We start from the raw sequence: 22,980 nt of genomic DNA, 5'->3' as shown, positions 1-22,980 counted from the left end.
TGAAGTGTACAGTAAATCCTAATGCGTACTACACCAGAACAGATTACATTTGTTCAGTTCTGCTGGCTACAGACTGCAATATTAGTCATTCAGAGGTTTGGGTGGGCGGGAACTCATTTGGGGTGTTTGCTCCCTGCGAGATGATATGACTACCCAAACTAGTTTGGCTACTATGATGTTGGTCAGACGTTCTGCATAGTTTCCGCATTCAGCCCAGATTGAAGTTGGTGACCATTCATAAACACAACCTATCGCTAGAAAGGGGAAAACCTCCATACCTCCGTCACAAATTCCCCACAGTGCGTTCCAGCTGTGCTGGCTGTAGTGTGCACACCAGAGCCTTCTATTAGAGAGTTGCGCCAATGAGGGGTCAGAAACGGCGTCGGTCACGTGGTTCATGTAGATGGAAATAGTGACAAGGAGCCGTCGACTTCAATGCATTCCATGAACTTCCGGTTTAGGGATTTGTCACTATTCGCCAATGTATGTGTATGTAGAAGACCTGGCCCGAACAAGTGAACGGAGTTGGCGTAACTCTCTAATAGATGGCACTGGTGCACACTACTTGGCTCCAGCGACTCGACTAGTAGCCACCGACGGCACAAGCCGTGGTGGGCGGGGTCTGGCTCGAAACAAACTGACGTGGGTTTTCCTGGTGTAGTATGCAGCTACATTACAGCCCCAAAATGTAATTGTTCATAACTATGTACCGTGAGAGAAAGAGCAGCCACTGAATCAGGCATCTTTTATTGTCCAACTTGTCTGAAGTAGACGTTGGGCCGTTGGTTCAGCAAGGGACAATGTCGACATGGATGAAAAACTAGCAGAGGAAGCACTGTCTTAATGTGTCCTCACTGAAATGAAATTGACTCCCATCAATCAAATACCATCCTGTTCTCATTATGGCTCACAGATGATTATGTACTGCAGGTTGGCCATCCACTGCCAAACAATGTCTTGTTGATGTGTGTGGACTGGAGGTTCTCCCTTCTGCTGCCAAGCATTTACCTCTAATCTCCTCCCATTATGCAAAGGGTGAGAGAGAGAGTGAGCCATTGACGGGTCCAGTCCAAGAAGATGAGAATAATGTGTCTTAGGAACTGGCAGGACTTTATAGAACCAGTCTTACTAAGCAGAATATCTCACTAGCAGCTGGGACAGGGGGAGTGCAGGTGGGGGGGCTTACAGGAGGATTTTAGGTTAGAGGAGTAGTTCACCCAAATAATTACTTATTGTCTCCGCCAGGCCGAAAGGCATGGCGAGAGAGTATGTTTTACCCAAGGGGCAAGGCTGAGATATTTACGATGAGGCCGACAAAATGGCCAGAGTGGCGCTGTTTTACCCTGCGCCGACCTGTGAGTTCAGAAAGAATTTATTTTAGCGCAAGTGAATGGGTTTTTTGACAAACTTTAGACTAGATTTTCTTACTGTAATAAAAATTGTCATAAATTCTATATGCTTCCAGTCGCTAGTTTAAAGTCTCCTTTCAATCATCAGGATATGCGTTTTGCTAAATTATGGTTCTATTTATTATAAAATTGACGATAAAGTAGGCTATTCTCTAGGAGGGGCGGGATGATTTGATTGACACGCTACACAACCAATAGCATTCATTCCCCGCCCCCCCGCTCTTGATTGACAAGTTACCCAACCAATAATGGTCTGAACTCATTCTGACGCGTATTGAAAGATGGCGGACCTACAGTCTTGCAGCAAAGGCTTCGTTTTCGGTCTGTAGAAAGCAGCGGAGGGGGTTTGTCCATCTCATTTATACAGTCTATGGTTTTACCCCCTGTCCGTCCGTCCGTGTGTCCGTGTGTCCGTGTGTCCGTCCGGCATTCGATCTGTCTGTGTACAGCTAATCTCCGGCACCGTTGGCTTGCTCGCAGCCAAACTGTGCACACACAGTCCCTGGATACCAGAGCAGAACCTCTGCCCCCAATTTTTCACAGGGGCCTGTTATAGCGCCACCAGGAGGCCGATTTGTGCAAAACACATTTTTTGACAGTACTCCTACAGATGTTGTCCAAAAATCCCACAAATCGGTACACAGAATCTCTATAGTCATTAAACGAAACGGGTCTTTCAGATTTCTCATATTCCATTCTGATTGGCTAAAAATGTCTTCCAAAGTTTGCAGGAGTGCACCGTTTTGAACAAAATGCCTCATATCATGAACGCAGCATGCAATTTCCGTGAAATTTTCCACGCACATTCCCATTAGGCAGAGGAAGAACTACCATTTGAAAATGTTCAAATCAGCCTCATGGTGGCGCTATAACAGGCCGATTCGTGATTTTACCTATAATTGCACCGATCTGTGTAAAACTTTGTATGCACACTCCCTATAGGTCAAGGAAAAACCTTTGCCCTGCATTTTTCACATCTGCCTTTTATAGCGCCACCAGGAGGCCGACTTGTGTAAAACACATTTTTTTATACTACTCCTTCCAATTTTATCCAAATTTCACGCAAATCGGTACACATTATCTCTATAGTCATGTGATCACAACGGATGTGTTTGATTTTTCAAATTCCATACTGATTGGCTAAGATTGACATCTAAAGTTTGCATTATTGGCTTGTTTTGAACAAAATTCTGCAAATGCACCGTCCAATTGCGCTCAAACTTTGCACGCACATTCACACTATGTTGAGGAACAAATGCCACCCTTTTAACATTGGCCTGTTATAGCGCCACCAACAGGTCTAATTTAGCGAAACACATGTTTTTAACAAAATGCCTCAAATCATGAATGCAGTTAGTGTCCGATTGTCGAGCAAGGCCTAAGAATAAATGGCACCCTTTTCACATTGGCCCATTATAGCCACCAGGAGGCCACAATAGCCTACCTGACCGAGGAGGAGCACTTTTTCTAGTTTTCTATCAATTACTCACCCCATGAAGACTTGAATTCATGGAGATGTTTTAGTTTTTGTAGCATTCCTAAGCCAATAATCTGATGACAGGGTCATCGGTCAATAGGAGACAATTTGGAGACACTTTGAGTCTCTCCGTCATCAAATTATTGGCTTAGGAATGTGACAAAAACACAAATCTCCATGAATTCAAGGCTTCATGGGGTGTGTAATTGATAGGAAACAAATAAGTCATTTCTTAGGTGAAGTAGGATAGGGTAGTTGGGTAAGTGATATTTCTTTGGTTAAAACAAAAGGCTAAAGCACTATATTCTGACTGTAATTGCTATAGAGTGTTTGTTCAGTCACCGGGGTCTCCCCACCTCTGTAGCTCTTTAATAAACAGAAAATAAAAAATGTCAGCCAATCAGGAGAGGGTACCCATTTATCAGCTTCATTTTATAGTGTTCCAGTTCCAATTTTGTCTATTATTTGTCTATTTATTTTTATGTTTTTTAATAAATTAATGCCCTACTTCATGATACTGCTGTGTCACACAAAATTAGCAAAATAGCTGATCTACAAGCTCAAAACGTGTCACGATGACTCGTTTTTAGTTTGTAGATCTGCAGTTTTTTTTTATTTAAATCCTGAAAAGTAACTGCTCTGTCATACTGTAAGCACTAGAGTTTCGGAGTTACTGCGCACGCGCAACCACAGGCTATGCGCTCTGTTGTCACGGTTACGGTCCCCGCAGGCTATAGGAACTGTAGCCTGTAGAATAGATGGACTTTACTTCGGGAATACTACAGTATACACACACACACACACACACACACAACGGCACAGACAGACCTGGCTCACAGCAAAAAAGTTATAAAGGACTTTGATTTAGGAGCCGTGTGCACAGAAAGCATTTTATGAGCGGAGGAGCGCTTTGGATATCATGTCCATAGTGCGGGCAGCGCCGGGCACAGAGCGTTTATTCACAAGCCCAATGTTTGAATGAATGTTGTGTTATTAGCACAAATAGCTTAGCTGAAACAATGTAAACATGAACATCTCACGGTTGTGGTAACAACTCAATATCAGGTAAATGACCGGGTTGTTGCTACACGGCCATGATCAAATGGTCACCCTAGTTATTAAAGTAGCCTAACTGAATGTTCATTCTGTGTACATGCATTTCTCTTTTCGGGTTCGGTATGGGGGTCATCTTAACTGTATTTATGACTAACCGTTAATTAACCGAATAATACGTAGATTGCAAAACAAAATATTTTAGTAACATCCCTAGTCTAGAGCAGGCCGTTTTATTCATTCTTTCTTTTCTTTTGTGTTAATTTATTATCTATTACTACTAGCAGTAGAAAGGCACTATTAATAGAAGGAGATATATTGTTTTAGGGAATTGTTCTTTACCATTATTATCAAGGTACCTGTTTCCCATCATGTCTCTGTTTGATTCTGTTTGTGTTTTCTACCTCCATGGTTTCCATAGCAGCAGCAGAGGTGGGTGTGTACTGTATCTGGACAGCTGTGTCCTTTACTGCCAGCCAGACTGTGTGTCTGTCTGTGAAAAGATGAAATCCTCCTCCTCACCTCTCCTCCTCCCACTGACTGGTTAGTCAGCATTATGTACTATATTTATATAGGATTTCACACATGCAGTCTTAAGTAAAACAATAGTACATAACAGATCCTCGCAGTTGCTGATGGATAGTAGTGGCAATTGTCGCAATTGCTGATGGGTAGCAGTGGCTCGGCAGGTAGAGCAGCCTTCCTCGGTCCCCGGTTCGACCCGTGGCTCCTCTAGGCTTCATGTTGAAGTATCCCTGAGCAAGACGTTGAACCCCAAAGGCTTGACGTGGTTGCACGTGGGTGTCGTCTACAAGCTCACAACAGACACATTGCACTGCTCTGCTGTATGCTCATCTGAGCAGCACACTGCTGGGTAAATGCAGAAAGCAATTTCCCCTCGGACATCAGTAAATACCCTTTATCATAAAACCTCAGTATTTTTTATGATAAAGGGTATTTACACAGTTTTGTGTATCTACATCTATGGTTGCGTATTTGTGTGTACTTGTTAAATGTCACTGTAGGCCAACTAGATGCCAAAAACTAAGCGCTTTTGACATGTAATTATTAATTGATTTTATTAACTAACTAACTTTGTTGTCTCCGCCAGGCCGAAGGGGTGGCCAAGACTATGTTTTCGCGTCCCTCCGTTTATCTGTCTATGTACAGCTAATCTCCGGCACCGTTGGTCCGATCGATGTGAAACTGTGCACACACACTCCCTAGAGGCCAGAGCAGAACCTTTGCCCCAAATCTTTCACATCGGCCAGTTATATCGCCACCAGGAGGCAGATTTTTGCAAAACATATTTTTATATATTACTCCTACAGATGTTGTCCAAACATCACGCAAATCAGTACACATTATCTCTATAGTCATGTAATCAAGACGTATCTGTCTGATTTTTCATATTCCATCCTGGCTTCCAAAGTTGGCAGGAGTGGCACGTTTTTAAAAAAATGCCTCAAATCACGAACGCAGCGTCATCCACAATTAGAAACACTGTTGTTACTGCAGAGATGGAATTAACACACTGTAACACAGTCTCTTTTAAGGGATTGTGGGTTATATGGCTACAGTTGCTTCACTCTTACACAAGGGCGCTGCGGAATGCTCTCTTCTGGTTGGCTGAGAGGCAGATGGTGACGGTGCTATATGTGGGCGTTCTCCCATTCGCCTCCATCAATCAGCAGCTCACCGAGAGGGGAGTGACCTTTGACCCTTTCACAGCATGGTGTGTGTAGTCAGGGAGAGAGGCTTGGTCTGTCACCTACAACACAACCAAATGGGACATTTATTTTCCTGGAACTTTCATGATCATTCTAACTTTATTCTTGTACTTATTTTTGAACTATGTGTAATATATATTGGTTGTAGGTAGTTAAAGTTATAGATAAAATGCTCAGTTCTAACAGTAGACCCACCGCACATCAAAGAGCGCCAGCTGTCATCAGCAGTATAGTTTCAGTGTAGGATGTATGAGAGTCTGAAGTTGAAGCGCAGTAAAAGCCCTGATGAAAATAAGCGATCATGTGAGCCTTCTGTAAAGAGATGGCCTGGTATAGCCTCCAGGCTATCCTGCTGCCCCAAATGACCGTCCTGAAAGCCTGCAAAGAAAGGGAGAAAGGGGGGCATTTGAAGCCTGCATAGAAAAATGCAGTCTGTTCTCTCTCCTCTCCAACAGCTGTGAGGCTGTTACACTTTTAAATTCTTTATCTGGAAGCAAAATGAGTTGCAGGCAAGTCTTTATCTGGAAGCAAAATGGGTTGCAGGCAAATGTTCCAGTGGGCCACCACAGAAAAAAACACACGAAATATGTTTTCATGAAGCAACATTCCAAGTTATCTATTTACTCTCTAAAACCCTCAAGTACTAATGATGACACCGCACCATGATACTGTGCTCATGCTATGACTATTATTACTACATATACTATTATAGTTGTTCTACTACTACTACTACTGTGACTGCAACTGATAAATATTACTATTGCATTTCCCTACATTAGTGATGCTGCCCAAAGTGAATTATATTGTTTTTTTTCTAGAAATTTGTACTTTTAAACATATACCGGCTTACCGAGCAGGATTTTCCGGCTTGAAGTAGCACACATAGATGTATCCTAAAATTACGTAATTCGATCATTATTTATTGGTAGTCTGTGGCAGTTTTTGTGTCTGCAGAGACTACGGATATGTAGAACGAGCATATCAGATTTGAAAATAATAATTTGGTGATACATTTGGTGGCTTATTTACTTTCCCACCAGTGCATTTTATTTTGGACAGAGATGATTGCCACAGTTGGAAGAGATTGTAAAATGAGATTCAGGTCGATTTTGGCTGGGATTCTCCTTTCAGTGTGCCAAAATAAATACATAAATCTGGGGTTGCTTTCCCCATGTTGGCAGGAATTTAGAGGATGGGGATGAAGAGTGACTCCTATGCAGGCTTATTTCTGTTGTTGCTAGTTGCGTTCACAAGCGTGAGAATGCTACTCGGTATAACATTAAGTCACTGAAGTAAAACCGTTTCTACTACGATGATCATGAGAGAACAGAGAAGGCATACTGGAGGATGTACCACATTAGTGGATTTGAGAAATCATCTTTCACTAAAATGTTTGTTTTAGTCAGTGGTAATAACCTTCAGCTAGCAGCATCCCAGGCCTAACAGGTCCCTGGTCAGACATCTAGAAGGACAAGGTGAATAATACATTAGTTTGCGGAATGATGGACCAACAGCTATACCAGCTGTCCCGAGGCCCGGGATGCAGAGCCACTAGTTTAAGTCACTGGAAGTCAATGGAGTTTTATTATTGTCATAACGCTAAACCCCCCCAACCCTGATGTAACATATCACCACAGTGTTAACATATGCTGTTGCCTTCTTGTCAATAGACGATTATGAAATCTCACAGCTCAGAAGACATCCCCTCTGAAATGCATGAATGGAGGGATGAAAACAGAGGGCAGCAGAGGGGAGAAAGAAACGGAAGGGAGGAGTGGAGATGATTCTAGTGGGAGGAGACTGAGATGGACAGAAGAGAGGAAAAGAGAAGAGATGTAAAGAGTAGTGAGGACAGGGGAGGCGCGATTAGGGAAGATGACTGGGGAGAGGAGATGAGCAGCAAAGAGAGTGGAGGAGGAGCGGAAGGCTGGCAGGGAGCCTGCGGGGTGGATTTTAATGCTCTGTGGCTGAGGAAGATGAGTGCAAAGAGCTAGTTTTAGCCTTATGCAGGGTAAATGAGGACATACCTTCAACTCTCCTCGTCTCCTTCTCGTCTCAGTCTCAGCATCTCTTCCTCCGTAACCTTCTTTTCCTCTTGTCTTACCTCTTATTCTCTGTCATGACCCTCTTCTCCTGTCAGTCTTCTATTCTCTTCAGTCAGTTGCTCCCTTGTCTCCACTTAAGTGATCATTCTCCAGTGAAGACAGAAAGTTAGCAAAAGCTGGTCAACCGGTCACACTGGTCAACAGGTGTGTCAAAATTGGCCCAAAATGATGTCTGATTATTACTTACATTTCAAACCATTCAAACGTATATTATTAATGGCAATCCAAATAGTGAATTCAACAAGAGATATAACTACTTGTTATAGGTATATTCATCCTGACATAATTATTTTTTAAAAAGAGGTTTAAATAAAAGCCCAGGCTATTACAGTATATAGAATGGACATTTGAAGCTCAAAGCTCAAAATTGTGTTACACTAATCTTTAATCAAACCCTGTAAAGTAACTGACCAAAATCTGCAGTATTCCCAAATGGGGCTTTTTAGACGGCTCCAAGTGCAAATCACTCTTATGGTCGAGTAGGGTTGTGAACTCCCTGCCATCATTACCACACGGATCACTCGTTCAGCTTGACCTACATTTTCATTTTCAATCAATTAAAGTGACATTGTGACTCCTCTCCATGCATTCATTGCAGCTGCCCAGGGCCACATGAAAACTCGCCAGGCAGACAGCTGCGGCGGTGCTGATTTTTCTTTCTTTTTCCCTCCACAATTGAATATTTATTTTCAGAATCAAATGTTTTTTTCTTGGAATGTTCGTTGATAGCTCTGCCCTACTGGTCAGTGTTTGGTTGTGGCTTCTCTACCAGACACTTGGACAGCACACCAACAAATGTCGTTTCTCTTCTAAAGAAGACAATTTGAGACAATTTTGGGTGTGAAATATAAAAGTGGCTGATACAGTTAGTTTTTGTGTATGTCTTTTTTTAATTTATTTTTTTAAAGCAAACATTTGTAACTAAAATCTTTGCTTCTGGGGGATTCCCTGGAAATAAATATCTTTTATCAGTGGTTCAAAAACTTTCATGTCAAGGACCTACCAAAATGATGTATTTGGCTACGGACCCCCCCATCTCTAAATATTTTGTTTCAGGCACCCCCAGACGCAAAGACTTTAGTTAAACATTTCAAAAAATATATGTATTCAAAGAGTTGCACCCACAAATGTTCAAGAAAAAAAAATAGCCAAAGTATAAAATAATGGTTATAGCTTAAATCTATAATGACACAGATGTGTTCCCGGTCTTAATGGGTTAACAAGAACTTTTAGCCCGTGACCCAAAAGAGAAATCCCAAACTAGTGAAAATAGCCGATATGCATGCTTGCGTCGCTTAAAAGTTACATTTGTGGAATTTATTGAATTAATTATATTTATTTTATCTACTATTTTGTATTCTTTTGAAATTAAAAAAGGAAACAAAGAAAAGGGGGATATTTACTTGCGACCCACAAAAATCGGTCCGTGACCCACAATTGGATCCCGACCCACTGTTTGGGAAACAGTGCTCTACATCTTCTATTTCTCTCTACCTCTCTGTTCTGTTTATCTCTTTCTCTCTTTCTCCCTTTTCTTTGTCTTCAGTCACTTCTAGTGTCTGTTTGGCCAATATCTCCCCTCAGCTCACCCTCCCACCCCTCCTATGCACCCCCTCCCCCCAGGGGTAACCTGATCTGTGAGGTGTCTCTTTACACTGTTGCAGCCCCGCTCGCTCCAAACAAGCCGTAAAGAAACGGCAGAACCTGGGCCCACACAAACTTTCATCTTCCCTCCGTGCGCTCCAACTGAACCGGGCCAAAAAAACAGTGACTATTTTTCTTTTCCCCGTTTTCCTATCTGTGGAGTCTGCAGCGCAACAAGAAACCTAATTGAGTGAGTGACAGAGTGCATGTCTGTTTGTTTGCTATTGCCTGCTAGCGCAAGGGGGCACAGAGTTATAGTTAGCCCCCTTCACTGTCAAAGGCCTTCTGTAGCTAGCTAGCTAGCTAGCCTAGTCTGTGCGGCTGGTATGTGTGCGTGAGCAGTGAGCACCCAGTGGAAAGGTACATATGCATGTATATAAATGGACTGGGGACGGTAAGGTAAGACATGTTCTGTACAAGGCCAAGGAACGAATAGGAGGGAGAATGGAAAGTTTAGTGAAAGTAGTGGATGGTCAGAGGAGTCAGAGGAGTGTCAGAGGAATGCTGTTAGTTCTGTAGAAGTGTTGATGTCACCATTGATGGGAATGAATTGGGACTGCTTTTGTTAAGACAACTAGATGAGTTTGTTTTTGTCTGTTGTTTACTCTGAGTTACTTGCATGCCCGCCCGCACGCACCCAAATACACACACACACACACACACACACACACACACCCACACCCACACCCACACACACACACACAGCAAGTCAACTGTTGACACACAGACCTTGCCAGTGTGTATTACATAATGTGAATGCAGCAGGTGAATTGTGTGGTGAGGTTAAGAGGACAGGTGTGGTGTCTCTGTGTTGTGTGTGTTGTTTTAGCAGCTGGAGGAATGTCTGCTATGCTAGTGAGGAGCCAGGGCTCACCTGGTCCAGGGAACACACAGCCTTTGTCTGGCTCGACCCACATTACCAGTTAAAGACTCTGGAGTATGCTAAACGCAGATTGATTTTCAAGGAGTTAACACGAAGACACCAGAAAAACTAGGGGAACAATTGTGTTTGTTGAGTAGAAATGTTTCAGTGTAGCATGGTTGGGTATTGTGTAGTGTAGGACCTTGTAAAGTCACTGATATAGTGTGATAGATCCCATTGGTTTAAACTCGCTCGCTTCTTGAAATGCCCCCGCTGTGTGCTCTCCACGTGGCAACACCTGGTGGTGCTGGTGAACAGTTTGCCATTCAAGTCTGGCTGAGGTCAAACTGCTGAATTTGAAAATTAGACTGTATTAAGTTGTCATTAGTTATGTCAACAATAATTAGACATAAACATTTACTATTAGTACCGGACATTTGTTAACTGTTATTTTGATCTCATTATGTTTAGCTTGGTGCAGCAGGGGAGAGAGTGTATTTCTCTACATGTGGACTGTTTGTTTAGATTTAGCCACTTTGGCCATATATAATTATCAGTACCAATTACAAACACTATTCTTAATTGTATTTTTAAGTGTCGGTTTATGGATAAAGAATTTGGCATGAGTGTGCAGCATCTCCCTTCAAGCTCTTGCTGCTGATCTATTTCATAGCCAGTACCTCGCCAATTAATATAGGTGTGCATTTCCATGCTTTATGTTACCACCCTGCCTAGGTAGCTAGTTGGCATCATGATGTAACAACTGTTGTTGGCGGTTCAGTCCAGCCATCCCTTAGCGGAGAGGGAGCTTACTCCAAATACAAGGAAGATTAAACTACCCCTTCCTTTCTAATAACCGCTTAAAACAATGTTGTGCATTCCATGAGGAGTAACCTTGCAAAATATTTGTATGTAGGCTGCCTTCTTTGCATTTCACACATTCAGTTCTGAGTCGGACTAGATGTGCCAATTGCTCCAAAGTCGACTTTACATTGGCAGAGATGTCTGCAATCGTAACTGCACAATGTCATATTCACCCATATTCACTGGAAGACAATAACTTGTCTTCTGCTGACACACAGTTCCACAACATCTCTCTGATTGTGATTCCATTTCAAATAAACTTACAAGCAAGACTGAGAGAGAACACTGTTGTTTCAGACCTGCGGATTGGGCCTTTAACTCACTACTGTACTGAGTGTGACGGAGGGTGGAGTGTCATAATGTTGTGTAGCTACTGTACCAAGGAGCAAAGTTTACCCTGGGAGATTAGAGATGTTAATGACTGACAGTCACAGCAGCCTGTCATCCTGCTATAGAAGGCACGCACGCACACAAGGATAGACTGGATCTCGGTCACCCACGCACGCGTTTGTGTGTTTGAGAGCATGCATGTATTGTCAACCAGGCATTCAATAAGGAAGTGTGTGTGTACTTGTGCAGTCAAGCAGGCATGCCTGTGTGATTTTCTCCATTTGACTCACATGACTCCTCACTAGCTTATTCTCCCATTGTTTCCCAGTTCACTGAAAGCCAATTTAAAACCACACGTCTGTCTTGTCTGTCTTTATTCCTCTGTCTGTCTGTCTTGTCTGTCTGCCCTTCCGTCCTTCCTTCCGTCCTTGTTTGTCTCCATAGTCTGACCAGTATGTACAGTCTGTACGTACTCGGTCTGTATCGACTCAGCTAAAATACTGTATGTAATGTTTAACTTCATCCTACCATAGGGAGGCAAAGCACTGACTGCTACATAACTAGACTCAATCAATAGAGAATTGGTCATACATGCATATCCTCCAGTTAACAGTTAACTGCGTTAAAAGCAGAGATTTGAATAAGAAGGTAGGTAGGTGTTATAATATTTTGCTGCTGTGTTCCAGTTCTCCCACGCAGATAAAAACACTGTTAGTCACACATAAAGCTATGTGACATCTTAGCAGAGGTGTATGGGGTGGAGGGCGGGGGCATAGCCACAAATGGAGATGGTTTCCATTAAAACTAAAGTGGACAGTTTCCATTTAAACCATGCAGACCATTGGAAAAAGATGGAGACAGTTCACATTGAACCTATGGATGGAGACAGTTTCCATTCAAGCCTTCCTGTTTACCCCTCGGAGGCTGCCCAGTTCGGTTTAATTATTGCTCTGCATTCTGCCTTGACATGTGTGTGTGTGCGTGTGTGTGTGTGTGTGTGTGTGTGTGTGTGTGTGTGTGTGTGTGTGTGTGTGTGTGTGTGTGTGTGTGTGTGTGTGTGTGTGTGTGTGTGGTCCTGTTCTTCTTAAAAAGCCACCTGGGATCTATCATCAATTGAATTTCGAATACATATTATTTTTAATATAAAATATTGTTTGAGGCTATATCTTATATAGCCTCATTTTAAAAAGCTACTACTGTAATGGTTTAGATACCAGCTAAGACACACATGCTCCGGGAAATTATAAACAAAATAATCTATCAAGATTTTTGTTTAAATAAAACTAAGGTACATGGAGAAATATGACAAGAAGGAAGTTTTACCGCGAGGGACAATCCAAACATAGTTTTACCGCTATTTTGGGTCGAGTCTGGTTATAAACTGTCTACCATCACTCCCAAATGGATCGGCCGTTTCAGCTTGACCTATGTTATCATTGTGAATCAATTAAAGTGACGTTGTGTGATTAAGCATGTGTATATTTAGTACAGCGCTGCCTTTCTACCATAGAAAGTCTGGATACTCTGTGTGTCTGCGGTGTTGAGTCTGTGTGTTTACAGCAAGGGAGGGGCGTACCTTCATTACGACTGTGTCCCTTGGCAAACAGCCGATCTACAAGCCCACTACGCGTTGCATTTGTGACGCGTTGGCTTGTAGATCGTTTGGCGCGCGACAAAGTATAAACAAAGTTTACCTCGAAGTTGCTTGCTTGTTGTGTAAGGGTCGTTTCAGAGGGGGAGCGGCTGACACGCCTATGTAATTCATTTTCAATGAGAGGCGGGCGATTTATTTGGGACGCGCAGAAAAGTTGAAGGGTGGTGAGGCGAGCGGGCGCGGTCCCGTGAAATTTTCGTGCTCGTTTTTGCATATGCGCCGCGCGGGCGGCAACAGCTGGATTGTGGTCCCCCCGCTACGTACAGGAGGACAAAACGACAATGATCGCGGCGTGATGCCTGCTGATCCGAGCGGTAACGGCCGCGTCCACCGCTCCTCGTCTGTAACAACACTAACATTACAGCCGGGTTTTTCTTTTATATATTTTTTTCAAACCTTCTTTTATTTTATTGTATTTGAATGTGGAATATTCGTTGACGGCTCTAGTGTGTGTGCGTGTGTTTGTGAATGTAATCTGTTGGGATGTGGATGATTGACCAAAATATTATGATGCTTTTTCTTCGGATATTGCCTCACATTTCACTTGCATGCTTGTCAACACAACGACGTGACTTTTCAATGAAGCAAGTCATGGATGGCTGTCTGTCTCTTTTGGTATCTCTGTTGGATGCTTCATCTTCAAATGCATGTGCATTGTTCATTTGGGTAGGCCAACTTGGCGTCACACGCGTTGCATTTGACTTGTGTATATTACATCTTTTGTCCCCCCTCTCTTTGCTTAGAGAGAGAGAGGGAAAGCGAGATGTCAGTGCCCCCTCCTCGTCACTGAGTTTAAATTTAATCAGCAGCCAGTGGTGGGAACAAAAAAATCAATGGCCATTTACTATACTGTAGTATTAGCCTATATTTCTATTGTAGCTAAACCATTCATTTAAAAATTAAAAAATATGTAAATACAATTTAGAGACTGGCACGAAAATTCAACCATTCTTGCACATCCCTAGTAATCTGCCTGCGCTGCATGCAAGGTGTGTGTGTGCGCCGTTTGTGATGATGTGAACCACGTGTGTGTGTGTGTGTGTGTGTGTTGTGTGTACATAAAGCACATAACCGCTTCCATACTGACCTTCAAGCTCTGGCAGAGTTGCGGTCCAGTCACCTGTCTGGCCCATCTGTTGGAACCGTAACCCAAGACTACACATATACACACACACACACACGCACACACAGCTTTTTACAGAGCTGGGGTTTTCCCCTTACACAGGCAAACTGGCAGCATGGCTGACTGTGTGTATACTGTATGTGTGTGGGTGTTAATTTAACTCTGAGCGTACAAATGTAACCAAATGGACCCGACTGTTCAATTTGATTACATTAGTACACTCTTGAAGTTACAAATCGATAAATTAACCCACTAAAAGCGGGAAAGCATTTGTGCCATTTTAGGCTATTCATAATGGCTATTAAAAAATGGCTATAAAATGGCTATTCAAAAATAGCAGATATACAAGCTCACAGCGCGTCACTTCATGCCGCGCTGCGAGCTTGTACATCTGCTATTTTAGTTGGTTTTTTTTAACTCTTGAAAGTGTCTTTGAATTGTGAATTACAAAACGGTTTCAGAACTACCGATTTAGAAGGCATTTGTAGCATCTGCCTCAGGTCTAAGTTAACGCTGAGGATTTTACAGTATATATATGTATGTATCTGTGCATCAGACACAAAAACACATCTCCCCGTCACCCTACACCTACGTAAGTCCATGCTTCCCTTCCAAGACATGTCTTTCCAGTGAAAGCGCCACGACGCTCGTTGCAGAGCAGTTTTATCTAAGAATAGTCTTGAACGGTCTTAACGCAGATTCCACACACATAGTATGTACAGGCTAGTTTTGACTTCCACTGAGATGTTTTAACTCATGCAGGTTAGGCCTGTTCCAATTATTACATAATCGTCTGATCGCAATTATTTGAGGTAGTTATCGTCGTAATTGTTTCCATGTTGAAAGGTTTTCATACATTTTCAAATATAAAAAAGCAGCAATAGCAGATCTAAGATGAGCTATTTCCGCTATTTGTAAAAAAGAAATAAAAGTATATTACGTTATTTGTCATATCTGCCCCGTGCAATTTTTGTTTACAAAAAGAAAAACAGAAATATAATTTTTGTTCATACAGTAACAGTATGTTCCCATGTTCAATGCCAAAAAACACTGAAATCCTTAATCTCAATTATTTGTTTGAAAATTAATCGTCAAGTAAAATGTCATAATCGTGACATCCCTAATGCAGGTTAAAATATCAACAACAACATCGGGGTGTTGCTCTGTGTAGACGATCCTGCAAGCTAAACACTGATCTGGTCTGTATTTGTGCAGTCAGTGTAGCCGTTGTGTTTTTTCTTACTGTAGCTTTGGGGGGATGTGGCTGGGCAAGAAAGATGCATGGCATGAGTCCATGCAACTGTAGCTGAGTGGTTATAGAGGCCGTTTGGGAATTGGAAGGTTGACAGTTTGACCCTCAGCTTGCCCTGTCTACATGTTGAAGTGTCCCTGATCAAGACACTTAACCGCTAACAGCAACCCCTGTGCGCTCATTAAAGCCATTTGTGCAGCCATCAGCTGGGTGAACCTGTAAATGCAATTTCCCCTCTCCCCGGGGACCAGAATTTTTTTTTTTGTGAGGGAAGGTGGTGTGCAAAAGAAACTGAGGCAGTTTAGTTTCTTGTCCTCTTGCCACAGTGGCCGGGTAGTACAGTATATCCCCAAATTCATCACATACTTTACCACCCTGTCTAGCAGAGTAGACAGAATTGCCTGCCTCAGACGCCTCGTAGTAGCATTTGGCCGATAGTGTTAAAGCCCAACACAGCAAAATCCTCAGTTTTGATTTAACTCTGATGGACAGTCTGTGGACCATTTGGGTCCACCGCTGTATATCACTATGTACAGAGTGATAAATCAAGTCTAATGCCCATTCTGTATGTTGTACTATATGTCATATGTCATCATCATTACATGTAACCATGACAAATTAAGAGACAGTATTGTACAGTGTGGAAAGGGGATTTTGACTTGACGCAAATCACAGAGTTGTGTGTGTATAGGTGGTGGTGATGCATCACTGATGAATGAGAATCTGAAACATTTGATTGCCAGTGTACATGGTAAAAATCAGTCTGCTACCAATGAGCTAAGACGGAACGCCCGCTTGTGCAGGGGAGGTAGTGCGCCTTGAGCTTCAGGCTATACCTCTTTTGTTTCCTACGTCCTGAACACAGTGTCTACATTTCTCAAGAGAAGAGCAGGGAAACCACCGCCAATATACCAGTTAGATAAATTAGTATTAACATACTCTGATACACATGGTTCAAAATAACATTTTATACACTTATACACTTGACACACACACGCACGCACAAAAGTTCTGGTTTGCACCTTTAAAACTGGGGATTTGACTGTGTATGTGATTAAAAAAAAGAATGGAACCAACAGCAGCAGTACCATGCTCCTGCCTCTGTTTGTAGTGTTGTTCTTGGTGATTAGAGGAACTGTGAGTGTGATTGTGTAGCATCGGTGCTGTGTAAAAGTAAACGCTGTATTTCATTTGCTGAGCCTCTAGCTGGTGGTTCCATTCCAACTTGCGAAGGCGCACTGCAGAGGTTCCATTCCAACTTGCGAAGGCGCACTGCAGACTTACTTCTCATTAGCCCAGTTGAGGGAGGGTAACCTTTTCAGAGTTACACTGTAGGACGACACCATTTAATGACAAAATTTAAATGACTGAAATTTGTTTTACTCCGACTTAAGTGTTCAATTGTCCTCTGGTACCGTGCAGAAACATCTAGTCTAAAAATCTATGTTCTGTATTAACAACATATTATGCCAAGCAAATGTACACATTTTCTTTTAAACTAAATTGTATCATGAAAAAAGCCATTTCAAGTTCATACTGCAGTTCACATCACTGTCCCACCCTACGTGACAGAAGAGAGTTCCAGAGCAGCTGCAATGCTGACCTCCTAATGGAGGGTCTGACTCTCCTATGGAATTAGACTATCTTAGAGAACTTCCTGTGGTGATGTATCACCACATCGAAGTTCTTTGAGAGAGAGTGAGACACACACACAGTTCTTTCTCCATCTCACACTCTCTTTGCTCTCCGTCTTTCGTTCCGGCTTGTGCTTCCTCTTTCACCCTCTCTTTCTCCGTTTCCCTCGCTCTCTTTCTCTTTACACAATCCAAATCTCTCTCTCTCTACCTTTGAGACTCTAAGCTGTTTTCTAGCATTAATTAAGCTGTGATGTGTCTCCTGCCTTCTTCTGCCAAGAGTCCCTCTGCTGCCCAAAAACACTACAGGGAGACGAGAGGGAAGTATGGAGGGGGGCAGGAAGGAGTGAGACAGGTGGGGAGGAGAGGAAAGGAGGCACAGAGTGGAGTATGGGAAGAGAGTGATTTTATTTACTGTTTAATATAGACAGTTTCATCCAAACACTCATGTTGCCGGGAAACGAGCCAAAACCATTGGACACGTCTGCTCAGCTGTTCGTTGGATGATATGATCTGGTAGTTTTCATAGGCTAACTTGCTATCATCAGTAAGTTTAGTGTGTGTTAGCCACCAATGGTAGATGTTGGGGAGAGAGAAGCCCACAAGATTATTTCCCCAAATATTATAGAAAGAGAACGTGATGTTGAAAGTAATAGCTGAAAACCTCCCAAGATGCTGCCACCTGTCCATTGAACGGTTCCTCAAGATATATTATATATTTCCCCCCCCCTCACTATAATAACCACCTAGCTAGCCAAGCTAAAAGCTGAGCAAAACACTTTTTTGGTCAAGTCTGTAAGCAACAGATTGTAGGATGTAGATATCTAGGAATACAGAGTTGTCTTTCTGAACTTTCGAGATGAAAAGTTTTTCAGTCAAACAAGACAAAAACACGGTACGGGTGATATATACAGTACTTGGTTGCATGCCAGTGTCGCACACCAAAAATAACCGATCTACAAGCTCACAACGTATCGCTTGTAGATCTGCAATTTTTGGTGTACGGCACGACACACAAGCAAGTATAAATAAAGCATTACAGGTTGCACAAGAGTCCTCCTAAAACCAAGAATCACAGCAAGAATTGAAAGAAGGACAGAGGGAGAGAGGCTGAAAGGACGGAAGGAAAGGGAGAAAGCCAGTTGACAGTAGAAAGGGAGGAATGAATCAAAGACTATAAGGAAGGAGGGAGAGGGAATAAATGAGAGTGTGACCAGTATATGTGTGTAGCAGAATCCAGTACTCATGAAGCATCTGAGAATATTGTTAACATTTCTAATGAATATTATGTAACTATTATCTATGTTTTACATCCACTGCTTGTCAGATTTGTACGCATTTAGCCCAGGTTAGCCAGCCTTAACAAGAGTGTCAAGAGAGCCACTAACCCAAATCAGACTTCTGGTAGTGGACTTCAAAATAAGACCACGCATTGACAAATATATGTTTTAAGAATTTGGAGTAATAACTATTGTAATGACAAAAACATTGTGTATATATATATATATTTGAAATTACAAGTAGATTTATTTTACTTTAAGTGGCCATGATATTATGCCAATTGATATTGTCACTGAGGATCTTACAGATCATTTTCAGAACTGTTCTTGATGAGCCTGTAATTGCATTGCACACACCATAAACATGTCCACATTTACTACACACACACACACACTTGACACCAATTATGTATCGTACTGTATATTGCACTCATCATCATTCGTACTAGACTTACATAATCCCAAGAGGCACAGTTTACAAGGGAAACAAATGTGATCTAGTTGTTATCAGCCTGATTTTGCAGTTTAAAACTGGGCTAACGGTCACAGAGCTGAAGCTGGGTTTCTATAGACCGCACACCTTTGAATGACTATTGTTTGTTGAAATAAACTCTTGGACATATTAATGTATATTGTCTCACCACACAAGTTTTTTTTTATATATATTTTTTTTTTGGGCTTTTTATGCCTTTATTTATAGGACAGTAGGCTGACAGGAAATGGGGAAAGAGAGATGGGAGTGACATGCAGCAAAGGCCGTCGGGATCGGGACTCTAACCCGCGACGCCCTGTCAGGCTACACTTGAGCCTAGGTGCCTGGACCGCTACGCCAGCGGTCCAGGCCACACCACAGTTTAAAAACACTGATGGACTGATTAATTCCTCCCAATTGATCTAAAAAAAAATCACACTAGATGAAAACTTGCGTCATTCCACAAGCCTCAGTTCAAATGAATGACTAACCCTCACTGGGTGAAAATCCAGAGTTGATCAGAAAAATACTTAAGGGAATTGAACTACGGTCTTCAGGACTAGCCACGTTTTTCACTACTGCTGGAGGAGAGCAAGTAACAATGATTGTGACTTTTATGATGTGTTACTAATGTGGTAGTAGTAATTATCATTCAAGTAACATTTTATGAATATAACAACCATGTATTTTGCTGTGAGCCGAGTACATGTTGGTGTGTGTAAGGGAGAGATGTCCTGCTTAAGGTGTGTTTATGTGAGATTGCGTGTTCACCTCAGGGTGCTTCCGTTTATGATGTGTGCTCAGGGTAGTTTCCAGGTTATTCCAGACTTTTACACGCACACACACTCTCCCTCTGCTCTGGATCTGTTGGCCGTGTGCTCTCTTTCTTTCTGTCTCATTCACTCGCTCTCTCTCTGACCATGCTGTAGGTCTGTTGGCCTTGTGTACTGTGTGTGTGTGTGTGTGTGTGTGTGTGTGTAGAGGGATTACTGTGTCCTGTGTGATTATCTGTCTATTAATAGCTTCCTTTAAGGCATTCACATGCAGAACAACAGGCTCAGAGAACACCAGTACAGTACATCATATCACTGACTAGCCTTCTGTCACACATGCACAAACACTTGCAAATTCAGAGCCCAGGAAATCAATCAATCAACCTTTTGGATTGGTAAATTGTGGCAAATTGTAATGTGTTTATAATCCAAGGATGTTATATTAAATTAGCAGTGATCATCCACATGCAGTATATTATCCACAAGCGCACACACACACGCTCATAATATGTACAAACATAAACACTTACCCTACAAATACACTACATGCATGCATGTACGCAACATTGACCCCACAACCGCATTATATTAATAGACGAGAATCTGCCTCAATTGCATGTTTAACCACAAGTCACAGGGTGACCTGCTGCATCATTAATTTTGACACACAAGACAAGTGTGCGTGCACAAACAAATAGAGCATGCATTCAGACAGAGTAGAGGAGTTTAGCAGAGTCATTGTAGCAGTCAACCGTGATCTGTCCATACATTTACCGGTAGATTGGTTTCAAATCACAGTGAGCTGTCGGCTGATGGAAACAATGGTTTACTGGTGTTTTGTGCAGCAGCAGTGTGTGGGTTGTGTGCCCTTGAGCAAGACACTGAGCCGCTATCGTGAGTGAGAGTCTGCAAAATGGCAGTGCTTGTGTGCGTGGCTTGCAGTACAAATATGTGAACAGATGGCAGTTTAACACAAGTACACTAGTTAGCATCTGTCCTACCTGTTGTTGAAATCTACATTTTGCAAGTAAAGTGTGCTGCAAATCCTTGAATGTGCTCTAGCTTGAATGTTATCTTTAAGGTCACACTTGTGCTCAGATTTTGAATAAAGTGCTGGGAGATGCTAATGAATTGACAAACCCTGCCATGATGTTGTAGTCGAATATAGTATGTTTGCTACAGCACACAACACATACGTCTCTGAGCGAACTAAGTGGAGGCAGACTCTCGTTTCATATTCTTTTGTGGTCCGTGATAACCAGGACAGTACAGAATGACAGGAAAGACGAGGTACAGGGAATCGGATGGAGGCCGTGAACCGGATTCAAACTAATCACATCAGGAAACGGGTCTCTGCTAACGTGGTATGAATACTACTGACTGCCTGGATGACTCTGCACCATCAGTTTGAATTTGATTATAACATAATTCTTCCTCTTTGTGGTTGTGTGGTTCTTAGAGCTGCTTAAACCATCTCCCAGCCTGGGGGAAAAAAAACATCCAAACTCTGACTGGCAGTCATCCTGGGCTCTTACCAGTAATGAATGTGGGGGTGTGGACGGACCAGTATAACGTGCAAAAATCATGATGTTTCTGTTTTTGTGACATTATATGATCAGGTATGATGAGTAATTGGGAAATCGTGTAGGCCTAATACCAATCATATTCTAAATTTCAAAACATAGTTATAGAGATTAAAAGAGAAGAAGAAATATAAAAAAGGTATTATTAATATTAACAGTAAGTGTGAAGTGACTGGTGTTGAATGAGAGAAAACGGTACATCTGTGCTCTGTATGCTACCATGGAAAGCTGACATCCACTGCTTGGACATGATGATGCACGCTTGCTTGCTCGCTCACTCACTCACTCACATGCACGTTCACTTATTCAACACGCTCACTCAGACACTTAGGGACATAAACACAGGCATGCAGACATTTCTACACATGGACATGTAGACACAGATGAATAGACACATATCTGCTCATGCTGCACACACACACACACACACACACACACACACACACACACACACACACACACACACACACACACACACACACACACACACACACACACACTCTCTGACAGTGGTACATTGCTTCCAGAGCAGCTTAATACCTCTTACATAATACTGGTCTCCTCTCCTCTCACTCCTGGCCTGTAACAGAACCACTGTGCCTGTGTGTGCGCCCCCCATTTAAACCTACACTCAGTGCAATCACAGCTTTATCTAGTACTGATGGTTATGTGTATAAAGATGAGCGTATGACGTGCACTGTGTCAACCTGTATACATGACCAGGTCATCCAACTTTGAATGACTTTAACATGTAGAACACATGGGCACAGTCCTCTTTGCAATGTCACAGTTTGAAGTCCCTTTCCTGACCTGTGTGGCGTGTCATCTCCTGTCTCTGTGTACTGCTTTGCTTTCCTTTTCTCTCCATCGCTGCTGTACTCTAATAAAGTAAAACGCCTTAAGATAATCTTTAACAGACTTATAATGATGTGGCCTCCCTATCTTTAGCTATAGATTGTAAGTTACTAGGTGTGCAGTGCACTGTGCAGTTTGTGAACAAAGCCACACTGTGTTAAGTGGTGAAATCTGGGTGGCATCGTCCTTGCATTGTCTGCTATATTTTATATTCTTAAGCTCTACGGCACTTGGGTCAACACTGGTTGTTTTTAAATGTGCTTTATAAATAGAATCGACTTGACTGACAAACTGGCCAGTCTTCTGGGACATGTTTGTTGTTTGAGTAGAGCTTACTAGTTGAGAGTTGATATTGCTTTGTGTTCAGGTATTCACACATTGTCTGTTGTTTGCCTATTTGCCTCAGCAGAGGTAAGAAAAATGGTTCCATTGTTCTCCGAACAGCGCCTCAGTGTCGAGGAAGACTCTTTCATCTACTTTGTTGTTTGGAGACGTAAATGCCGGACATTCATTATTCATTGAGTTTAATTTCACAAATTGTCACTGAATTAAACTTGGGTCTTATCAGACTTCCCCTGTGTGAGGAGACAATTCAGTCAGTAGAGATAAATGTAGTGTTGTGTATGTTCTTATGAAAGCAAAGAGCGTTTTCACCACTGGTGACATCTTTTATGGCAGGAAACTAGCTTTAACTTTTACTTGTCTATTTAACCTACAAATTGGACCTTTAAATTGTGGCTGGCTTGCCTGTCAATGTAGTATTTACCAGTGTCTGGCAGAGAAATATGAGAGTTGTTTACACCCTCTCCTTGTCATGTTTTCCGAAAGCAAAGACTCAGATTCTCTTTCACATGACTTTTCTGACATCTGTGTCATTAGC

The 22,980-nt window shown here is 42.3% G+C and overlaps 1 protein-coding gene across 9 annotated transcripts in view; it reads left to right on the top strand.

Annotated features, from left to right (window-relative positions):
• ppp2r5eb (protein phosphatase 2, regulatory subunit B', epsilon isoform b) overlaps positions 1-22,980 on the top strand; it is a 51,637-nt gene that overhangs the window by 14,565 nt on the left and 14,092 nt on the right. Inside the window, exon 2 of one of the 9 annotated variants that reach the window (XM_084045050.1) lies at positions 4,361-4,482. The exons of 7 other annotated variants lie outside the window; for them this stretch is intronic. In XM_084045050.1, the coding sequence (XP_083901176.1) occupies positions 4,443-4,482 (40 nt within the window). In that variant the 5' untranslated portion in view covers positions 4,361-4,442. Of the gene's footprint in view, positions 1-4,360; positions 4,483-9,471; positions 9,609-22,980 lie in introns of those variants that run through there. One more of the 9 variants, XM_084045051.1, reaches the window with a different exon arrangement.

Source organism: Gymnoscopelus microlampas (assembly GCF_963454915.1).
Source record: "Gymnoscopelus microlampas genome assembly, chromosome: 20".
Taxonomy (NCBI): domain Eukaryota; kingdom Metazoa; phylum Chordata; class Actinopteri; order Myctophiformes; family Myctophidae; genus Gymnoscopelus; species Gymnoscopelus microlampas.
Note: the sequence above shows the minus strand (reverse complement) of the source record. Positions and strands in the feature narration are given on the sequence as shown.